This window comes from Grammomys surdaster, unplaced genomic scaffold (genome assembly GCF_004785775.1).
Source record: "Grammomys surdaster isolate TR1022 unplaced genomic scaffold, NIH_TR_1.0 317, whole genome shotgun sequence".
Lineage (NCBI taxonomy): Eukaryota > Metazoa > Chordata > Mammalia > Rodentia > Muridae > Grammomys > Grammomys surdaster.
Genome location: NW_021604736.1, coordinates 1,818,086 through 1,828,984, shown reverse-complemented (window position 1 = coordinate 1,828,984; position 10,899 = coordinate 1,818,086). Strand labels below are relative to the sequence as shown.

Below are 10,899 nucleotides of genomic sequence, written 5' to 3'. Positions count from 1 at the left end.
AAGGGTGCCATCTCTCACAGTGTGTACCTGAGGGAAGGGTACCATCTCTCACAGTGTGTACCTGAGGGAAGGGTACTATCTATCACAGTGTGTACCTGAGCTAAGGGTACCATCTATCACAGTGTGTACCTGAGGGAAGGGTACCATCTATCACAGTGTGTACCTGAGGGAAGGGTACCATCTATCACAGTTTGGAAGTCATGTTGGTGGAGCAGCTCACAGCTGTGGCAGCAGGAGCACAAGGCTGCTTGCTCACATCTCAATGGATCAGAAATCTGAGACACACACTAGAGAAAATAGGTGTGGCTATAACCCCCAAAATCTACTCTCCATGACCACTTCTTCCAGATAGGCTCCGCATCCCAAAAGTTCCATTAACTCCCCAAATAAGAGTTTCAAATGCAAGCCTTTGGGGAACATTGCACACTGAATTCACGTCAATGTAAGAGAGAGGCTAAAACCTTTCCAACTCTTCTTTGCTTTACTAGAGGATTTCTTTAGCACTATGGCCAGCACATACACGGTGTTTACCATCTGTAAGTAGCAGCCACTTACCGTGGCTCCTGGGATGCCAGACACCACAATCTGTGCTTTATAAGTAGCTCACTCACAGTTCTCAGCAATTCTGCATAGCTTCTAATGTCCCAGCATTTTACAAAGAGCCAAAGCATAAGAAAATGAGGCTGTCACAGTTATAGATATAATTACAGAAGACAACACAGGCTCCCCTCTCTTAGATGCCTCTGTAAATGCATATGATAATGACACTCATTCAAACAATCACCAAAATTCTTTTTGAACACCCACTTTGCAGAGGAACCCTAAGTGCAGCAGTGAATGAAACAGTTGTGTTCCCTGGGGTTAGAGGATTTACAATCCAGTAGCTGTGATTTACTAAGTATTTGCCACATCAGGCATGGAGTTGAGTGCTTTGTATGAATTCTTGTTAATGCTAAACACACCTTTCCACAGCTGAGATTATATACTTTATATAGTGTTATATCCTACTTATCTCGTGGAACATTATATTGCAGCTTTCAAAGAGGATTCTTATGGGTTACACAGCCACCTCAACTTTACTTAGATACTAAAACTGACTGATCCTTTTGTTATAACCTTTCACACTGTGACATTAGCCTCCTGGATGTCCTCTTTCCAGCAGTCAGAGTTGTAGGAGGACAGTGGTAGCCATCTCCATCCCCTTCACTTATGGCTGGCTTTAAGTATCCCACAATTGTTCTTGTGGTCCTCTTCTTCGTGTATATATTTTAAAGCAATGTCCAAAGCTGACATGCAGAAAGCTAAGTAACAAGAATTATGAGAGTTTCAGCTGGAACAGCTGTTCTCTCAGAGATGGCAGATCCTTGGCTTTGATGATGCCAGCCAGCTGGTTAAGGCAGTCTCACTCCCAAACACAGCTGTCGGGAAGGAAGGCCACATTGTTACATTTTCTCTGTTAGACTCAGACTTGAAACAGGATAAACTGAATAACTGTATAGACCTGAGATCAACTGGGGCAAGGTTAGGAAGAGGAAAAGAAACTTTCATTTCCAGAGTAGCTCCTAGTAATAAACTGACTGACTGGTGCTATTCACTTCTGCAATCTCTTAGAGCCTTTATAATGTAAGAAAAATAGAGGGGCTGTGGTTACTGTTGAGCCCAAGAGTTGCAACCTCTAAGAAACTCTCCTTCCCTTGTCCTCAATCCATGCTGAGCCTCAGCCACTCTGTGGTTGACATATCAATGAGCACTCTCTTTGACAGTTAAAATGGCTCCTAGATATGTGTGCTTGTGCCAGCTAAGCTCTGAGCTGGATATCTCACCTGACTCCTCCAAGCTGAAGGTCAGCATAGCATAGGACACAGCATTACAAGAGCCATCTCTGATTCTACCCTGTGGCTGGGTCCAGGGACCTGAAGCCCTGGAGTTGCAGCAGCCATTCAATCAGTTCATTCTCTCCAGCCAAACTTCATGTGAAGCAACTGCCCCAGTCCCATGAGAATGGATTGTTAGCAAGTAATGGCATCTCTTAGAACTCTTTTGCCTCTGGCCCAGTACCTTCAGCAATCCCTTGCTGAGAGCATCGAGTAATGAATACAGAGTTAGGGACAGGCCAGGTCCTAGTAGCCTCCCATGACTCTTTGCCTCTGGCATCCAGATATTATCTATCTTCCTAATGAAGGAAGATATATCCACTATCCACTGTAGTACAAAGGGAAAAGATGGCCGATTGACAAAGAGAACATCTATTCTTTCTAATAACTGGCAGATGTTCATTTAGACACAGACTGTTTTGAGTAAGACACATATTTACACAGATGTATGAAAGACTGCCCCACAAACACAGTAGGAAGTGACACAGGAGCACAAGAAGGAGAATGTCTCTCAGCTCACTTGTTATTTTCTTGTAAAGTTACCTAAGCTGACCACAATCAGCTCTACAAGGGAATTTTTACCATGAGTAGGCACTCCAGACCCAAAGGCCAGTTCTATGGGTCTGATTATGAGCCAGGTACAGGTGTCTAAAGAACTCTGTTAAGCTGTCCTTGGGATTAAATACAACATAATATGCACAAGAGCACATTGCAAAATCTAAAGTGCTAGGCACAGGACCAACAGGTTATTATTATAGTGTTTTTTCCTAGATGCAAAGGCACCATTGTAAATGAAGCCACCTTGACACAAACAGACAGCAAGTGGTTGGCATGGTGGTATAGGACTAATCTGGATACCCAGGAGGTAAAAGCAGGAGGTTTGCTTTACAAGTTGAAGTCAAGGCCAGGCTACAACCTGAGTTCAAAGCCTGGAATACACAGCAAGAATGTGGAAGTTACTGTCCACATGGATGCTGCTCATTTTGAACACTTCAGTACATGCCAGTTGATTTTCCAGCTATCTTGTGGCCATGCCAAGGGTTTGTCTATGCTAGAAGTTTAAACTGGAATTCTCATGAGTCTGAATTACACAGCTCTGTTGGCTACTCCAATTCTATCGCACAAATGAAGTTTTCTTCGGGTCGTGAAGAAAGCTGCTGTACAAAGGACCCTGTAATCTACAAGCATTAACTCATACAATCTACAAGGTCTACCACGTGGTGGGAACAATGTACTCATTTCACAGAGACTTTCCAAATTAGCACAAAGAGCAAAGCTTTATTCTGTGCCCCAAGTGTCTAGCTCATACTCTCTGACTTACAAACTAATTCCAACTTAATCAGGAATGCCTTCCACATAAAAGCTAGGAAGACTGTGACCCTGCCAGGAGCCACAAGTGAATACAATTATAAAATGAAAATACAACTGCGAGGAACCTTTCCAAGTATCCCCAATTTCAAGTTCCCTGTGAGTAGAATTAACACATCCATAAACACTAGGCTCCTTTTTCCTCCTTAAGCCAGGCAGGACAGTGTCAGGGTTGGCCTCTCCCGTCAGCCAGCCTTGGGTGAGCTCTGGGTCTTGATGCACACCCACACACCACCTTCAGACCTTACTGTCCGTGATAGCTACCATACTGCCATATCCCCATATCAAATATAAGAAGGGAATTTAAAGGACTGTGATGTGTAAAAAGCAAATGAGCCTTGAAGCTAGAGGGACCTGAGGTCAGATCCTGCCTTTGTCACCTACTAGCTGTATTATCTCAGACAAGGTCTTTAACTCCTCGGAGCCCATTTCCTTATAAAGATGAACATATAACACTTGCCTTGCACAACTTTTCAAAAGACAAAGAATATAAAATGAGTAAACATTACACTGGTAGAGCACAGGCAGGAAGCACTGTAGTGTAAATGTTAGCAACATAAAATCCACTGAGTGTTGTTATACTGTTATATTTACATGCCTTAAAAGGCATGAATTATTCCCTTCACAGTAACTCTATCAGGGAGATGCAGTTACTGACATCTTGTAGAGAAGGAAACTGAGTCTCACAAAAATCAACTGATTTGTTCAAGGTCACACAGCTAGACAAAGACCTAGACGGCCTGATTGACTGAGGCCTAGCTAGCTGGGTCTTGTGTTATGAGAGACAGATGACAGAGCATAAAGATCACAAGCTCTGTGGGCTGGCAGATTAGATTTTAGGCTTTTGATAGGTCTGTGCCCTTGAGCAAATTATATAAGTGTCTGACCTCCAAATGTCTCAACCACAAAAAGGCCCAGGACCACAATGAGGGCTAAGGCATCTAGTGGTTTGGCCTTTGCTGTGCAAAAGACATTTTTGTATTTAAGAGAGAGACAGAGACAAAGAGACAAAGAGACAGAGACAGAGAGACTGAAAGACAGAAACATAAAGCATAAGAAGGAAATAAACAGATCTTGAAAATGTATTACTTATGGTCAAGGCACAAGAATTCAATCTGTAAGTGTAAATTTAATTACATTCCTTACAAACTATCAGCCTTACCTACCTGTAGCAATGTTAGTATTGATGGTCTTTTTCCCCTGTGTGACTTACAGAGCTTAGGGATTTGGGGCTCTTTTCAGGCCCATCTTGATGCTGTGGAGCCCTGACACTTGCGGAATTTGTTCTTAGCTGTGTTGCTCACACATTTTTACACCTTTGCTAATCCTGGCTGTCACATGCCCCTGCAATTGAAAAGGATTAGGAGTCTCTCTGTAAAGTGTGCCCTGTACTCTTTATTATGTGCTGTGGTTTTTATAGGAGGAAAATCAGGTTATGATGAAGAGCTTCTGAGTCTATAGCTGACTCAGTAAGTCACTCTCCAGCCTTGGTGATCACAATGTAGAACAGCAGCCTAGCTGACAGCTGACACTGGGAACTGCTCTTAAGACACAAATTCATCAGGGTCTCAGGTAACACTAGAGTAGATGAGGAATACTGGCCTTGGGAAGGGAGGGCTGCAGTTCCCCTGCTCACTGGGTCTGCTAAAGCACAGGGCAGGTGGAGCCTGAAGCCCAGCAACTTCAAGCCTGTGACTCAGGTAAGCCACTGCAGGGCTTCTTTGTCATTAACTGTGAAGAAGCCAGATCCAGAGGCTATAGCTAGAGAGGTTTTAAAGGGACAGTTGGAAATCCTAAACCCTGCTGCTATCAGCATTTGGGGGCAGGGCAGAGATCAAATTTGGAAAGTAGTTTGGGGAATTTTACTTAAAATCTTTAAAAAGGAACCATTATCTTTAGTAACTAAAGACACATACATACAGAGATGGCGTGTGTGTGTGTGTGTGTGTGTGTTATGATTTTCTCTATCTCCAGAAAAAGTCTAATTTCCTACTACCTCTGCTAATAGAAAAGAATTATATAAAATGCAACATCAAACCGTAGTCCCATTTGAGGGATATTAAAAAGCTTTGCAATATAAATAACTGTTAGTTTACCTAGAGTTAAATAGCGGTAACTATGTACTCAAACCGACAAACTCAGTACATTAATAGAGCATTCTACAAAGCAGTTGCTGTTAGGAAGGAAGATGTTATAGGACCAAGAAGAAGCACTGTGTTCCAATGTACAGGTCCATCTGCCTTGTTTCCTCAGGTTTACAAAGAGAGGATCCAAATCAACAGCAGGATGGTTGCAGTGAATCTGGGCACATGTTATCATTATTAGTGTTGATTTTGCATACCAACAAATGTGAAATATTAAGAAAATGAAAAGCAAATGCCAAAACCTGCCAGGTGCAGATTAACCAACTGTATATTAATTAATATACAATTTGTGTATAAAGTCAAAGAGGAGTGTAATAAATTCGGTGCCATCAACCTTTTTTTTTTTTTTGGCAAGGGCAAATGAAGGCAATTGAGTGGGCCTAAATTGCACTGACTGACTGGAGGGTGACTATTATGTCACTGAGGATACGAGCTGCACAGAGCTGGCCTCTTACCTTGTGTATTCAGTAAGGTCATCTATGGTTGCTAGCTCATCTCTGGCACATGAGATCAAGAGTTGACATATATTGAAAAGGATACACTTCTGACAGTTGATAGTTAAAGATCTACTGTCCACATCTTACAGATGATGACAGCAACACACCCGGCTAACAGGCATGTGTACACAGAGGCATCCTCCTATTTCTCCAGAAACCTTCTCCAGAGCCACAGCCAAACGAAATGCTATAAACTGTCACAGAACCCAAGGGATCAATCTCCTGTTGTGTGTTAGAACTGAACAGTGCCCTATAACAAATACAACCAGCCTGAAGCACAGTAAGAAAGCAATGTGTTTTCCCGACATGTGTCTGTTCTTCCTCAGCATCTACAACTTTAAAAGCCATCAATACATTAACCCTTAGAAAGTGATTAGAGGGAAAATTTTGTAAGAAATTGTTAAATTTCTCTAACTTTGAGATATTTCAGATGATAGCAGTAATATTTTATTTTTTATTTATAACTAGAAATATGAATATTATCTCTACTATAATCCTAAGTATTTGTGTACTTGATAGTTTAAGCCTCCAGGTTAACCTGTGAGATGGAGAGGACTCTACTCATATAGAATTAGACATTTTAAAGAAGTAACCATTAATGTAAAGTAAATATGTTGAGCTTTCAATTCAAACACTTTCAATTCTGTTCTTCTCTAGTGGCCACAGAATGCCAGTGAAGACCCAGGCATATAGACCCTGGTGGAAAAATATTTTCAGGCATTTGAGGAGAATACCTATTGATTTCCACACTGGCTGCACCAGTGTGTAAATCTATTGGCAGTATGTAGCGGTATCTCTTCTCCACATTTCCAGCATTTCTTGCCATTTATCTTTTTGATGACAGCCATCCTGGCTTACTGAGATGCAATCTCAAACTAGTCTTAATTTGCATTTTCCTGATGGAAAAAGATGCTGAACGTTTTCTTGAATGCTGCTAGGAAAATTAAATGAGATGGCAGCTATGTGACTGCTTAGACAGCATCTCATGAACACGTCGTAAGTAAAAGCTATTTTTATCAAGTTATGTTTCTGGACCATATTTACTAAAACTATCCTACGGTTCAACTGAATAAAAAAAATCAGTATGCATTACCAACATGGACTCATGGAAAGCTCAAGGATCCTCAAACATTATGGTATCTTATACATTTTTCTGCTCTACCTTTCCTTATTCAGGGACATTTGCTTCCTAATAACCTTGCAGAATACTGTCTCCCTCCCAGATAAGCTGGAACAAAGACTCTAGACCTTTGAGATCCAGTACTTGTGTGGCTCCTATGCTTTCCCTAGCCAGTCTGAAGGTATATCACTAAGACTCCTATGAAGGACAGAGGAAGGTTCTCTCAGTAAACAGAGCTCAGAAAGAAGGAAGTTTCTACACTCACAGGAACTCACATGTCTGGAACATGTGTAGACTGTATTAGCTCATTTTACATTACTAGAGTAAAATATCTGAGGTCTGGTAACTTTCTGAAGAAAAGAAACAGTATAGCTCATAGTTGTGTAGGCTTAAGGCCAAGGAACCATATCTGATTGCAGCCTTCTTGCAAGTTTAGGTGTAGGGCATTGAAACCTAAGAGACAAAGTGTGTGCATGTAAGAGATAGGAGGAGGGAGAGAGGTATGGAGAGAGGGAGAAGGAGGGGGAGAAAGAGGGAGATAGCATTCTGATCACTCTCTTACAAAGCCATTAGTATTTCATCAGGGGCTCAGTCTGAATGCCAACATCAAAGAGGTTGGAAAACTATTAGTCTGATGAGTAAATAAATGACCCAGCCTGGCAGCAGAGGTGAGTGCTACAGAAAGAGAAGAGAGAGAGGGAAGGGAAATGACTGGGCCTATAACATTCTACATGAAGAGGTCTGGGCAGTCCCTGCCGAAGACACTTGACAGTGGTAAAGAAAACATGCCATGTAGTTCTTAAGGTGGAAGAGAGCCCCATCCAGGTGATGGGAACAGCAATTTCTAAGGATTCAAAATATAAGTGTACCTGACATGTCCAAGGAACCACAGAACTGTCAAAGCCAAGGAGGCAGCAGGAGGCATGAGAGAAGATAAAGACTGCGTGGGACTCACATGCTCCTATCAAGAATGGCCTTCCGTCCCAGCCATGTGGGGAGTCACTGGATAGCTTAGGTAGTGCACAACTGATGTCAGCTGATTTGGCATGTCAGAAGTGTCATTTTGGTAGGTGATATCAGAACAAACAGGTCTAGGTGGAAATGAGGAGGCAAATTAGGAGGCTCTTGTCAAAACTCAGCCCAGGGGTAATGGTGGCTTGCATTATTATTACCAATAATATTGTTGTGTAAAAGGAATGGTCAGAATCTAAATTTGTTTTCCATGAATTTACTCATTCTAGGCAAAGGCTTTATTTAGAAAGGGGAACATGTATTATTATTTTTATTTAAATCAAATTCCAGAGTCATGTCTGTGAAAAAGCCACTTGGAGCAACCTGCACAGGTTCTGAGAGGCTTCTCAGGGATTTGTTACTGGGAGTAGTGAGACTGACTGAGCAGGCCTCAAATGGTGTTAAAGTATTTCATGATGAATGAGGGGTGGAGGGTGGTCTTGAGACACACTGTTGTACTCGGGAGCTCTTAGTAACTGTGCTCACTTGGCGAGATCAAGCTAGCCAGAATTCCAGCAAGGATGAGGGAAGAGCTTTGGAGGCCCGCCCCTATTGAGGAGCTGCTGGCATTGATGGCAGGGGAGAAAGACTGGTTATTTTCCTTTAGGACTGTGGCTCCTGGAGGCTTCATGTGCTCTAGTGGATATAGTTGTCCCCTTGTGCATGTAGGTAATGACTGACTGGACTACACTGGATTTTAAGGGACAAGGCCATGAAGGTAGTAAAGCGTATACTTCAGGAGTCCAGGAATAGATGGAAGGGAAAAGCATTTCACATCTTTATACAGCTCTCTAAGGAAAAAATAGTTTAACAAATATTTAAAAATATTTTAACAAACAATAGACCAGATACTCCAGTGCCTTGAAGGCAAAGATCACAAGCATATATAAACACATTCAAATGCACACAAATGAATACATGCATACTATCTATATAATCAAAATGCAGACAACAGGAAAAATATTTGCAAAACAGATGAGAAAACTTCAGTGTACCTAATAGTAACATGCCCATATAGTTCTAAGACAATTGAGTAAAAAGTAAAACGGTTTTCTAAACTGTGGCTCATAATAGTACCCCTTCTCTGAAAGTCAAAGAGAAACAGCAACAAAGAGTGCTCAGCACAGTCCCTGAGACAGAGCAAGGACTCAATGAGACTCTGCCCATCCCCACACCTCTAGAGACACTAGGAGCCACTGCTGTCACCACCATCAGCACTCTCACATTTATCACCACCACGACCAAGACAATCAGCTACTTCACCACTGTCACCATTCAAGCACCATTAGCAATGCAAACCTAATTAAGTATGAAGGTCAGCTCCAATGTAGCCCGCACCCACAGAGCTGAACACACAACTCTCTCCCACAAAGGCCCACTTCTGCCTCACCTTCTCATGGTTCTCTATTAAGATCTCGATGACAATGTTCTGAAACTTGATGTCCATGATGGCTGCCACTGTTTCTTCCTGAGGTCGCAGCAAGGTGGGTCCAAATACCACGCCAAGGTTTGCCACTGTCATCAGATTCTGCTTGTGGTTGTTAGCAACACTGGAAAGGGGAAAGAATAAGTGAGAGATGTCGTGTACACCCAGACGGCTCACCTCCATGGGTGCTTCTGACTTTCCTGCCTGTATCTAGAGGAGGCAAGACTCAAGATTCATCCTTGGATGCCATGAATCAAAGAGCAAGTTTTCTTTTGTACTTTCAACTACAGTGTTCACAGATCTCATTCAGTATTCACTTCAGGATATGATTCCCACTTTGCCTAAAACAACCAGCCAATCAGCCAACCAGTCAAGGCCATCTGCCAGGTAATGAGGTTTTGCTCACCTAAGTCAGTACTCTCTAAATCCAAGTAACTCCTCATCCGTCTGGATTACAACTTCTGTACCTGTCTGCTTCTTAAACCACCAAGGGGTTTTCCCTCTGCACTGTCTCCAATGCAAATCAAGAAGCTCCTGGTTTATTCATTTGTAAAAATAAGCTCAAAATAGATATAGCTTTCTTTCAAAAGGAAAGAGCTGGTATCTAACCACATCAGGAAATTTGGTACTCTAAACACTAAGTATTAAAGCCCATTTGATTAAACATGAGGTTTGCATTAAGTGAAACATGTGACATAAACAGAAATTAAAAAATGTGCTACTGTTTACCTGTGTGTCTACTGCACGTACACTCAACGTTTAAAGAAGGGATGAGGTCAGTAGTAGCCTGGTCAGAGTAATCTGCTAAATACACATGCATATTTTTAGGCAAACAACAATTCAAAATACGTATATCTGAACTCCATGCCCAAGCTATAAATCTCAGTGGTTCATAAGCCCCTTGAATAAAAACTTAGGAATTATTTACTGGCAATAAACAAGTTCATGTCATTCGGCTCTGTTAGGAAATACTAGAAGATTCCTTAATCACCTATCTGCTGGATGAAGGAAACTATTTATTACTAATTTGAATCTAGAGAGAAATCTGGGAACAGACACTGTCCATAGACTGATGTCCCCAGCAGTCAGTGCTATTGACACTTAGTATCTTTCATCAAAGCCTAGCAATGCCTGCGCTGTTTCTCCTGTAGACTTCCATTATGTAGGAGAAAGGATCCCCCTACTTTAAATGTCTGTTTCTAAACCCAGTCTTTACTGAAATTCTACTTCAAACAAATTTAACATTTGATATACACTTCTGGATATGTAGAATTTTACAGATTTGATGTATACTTATGGATACTCATAGAAGAAGCACACCTTCCTCCAACTCCTCTCTATGCTTCTGCTACTTCTCAGCTGTGGGTCACTTGACAAGTAATGTACTTTGTCAAACATGAAGGTGTTGGGTCCCTCCTCTCTTTAAAAGGAGTAGTAAGGGTGGATGGCCCACCCACTT

At 41.8% G+C, this 10,899-nt stretch overlaps 1 protein-coding gene across 2 annotated transcripts in view; it reads right to left on the bottom strand.

Annotated features, from left to right (window-relative positions):
- Positions 1 to 10,899, bottom strand: part of Arhgap26 (Rho GTPase activating protein 26) — a 387,278-nt gene that overhangs the window by 84,882 nt on the left and 291,497 nt on the right. For both annotated transcript variants that reach the window (XM_028777886.1, XM_028777885.1), the window contains exon 18: positions 9,405 to 9,564. In XM_028777886.1, coding sequence (XP_028633719.1) covers positions 9,405 to 9,564 — 160 coding nt within the window. The remainder of the gene's footprint in view (positions 1 to 9,404; positions 9,565 to 10,899) is intronic.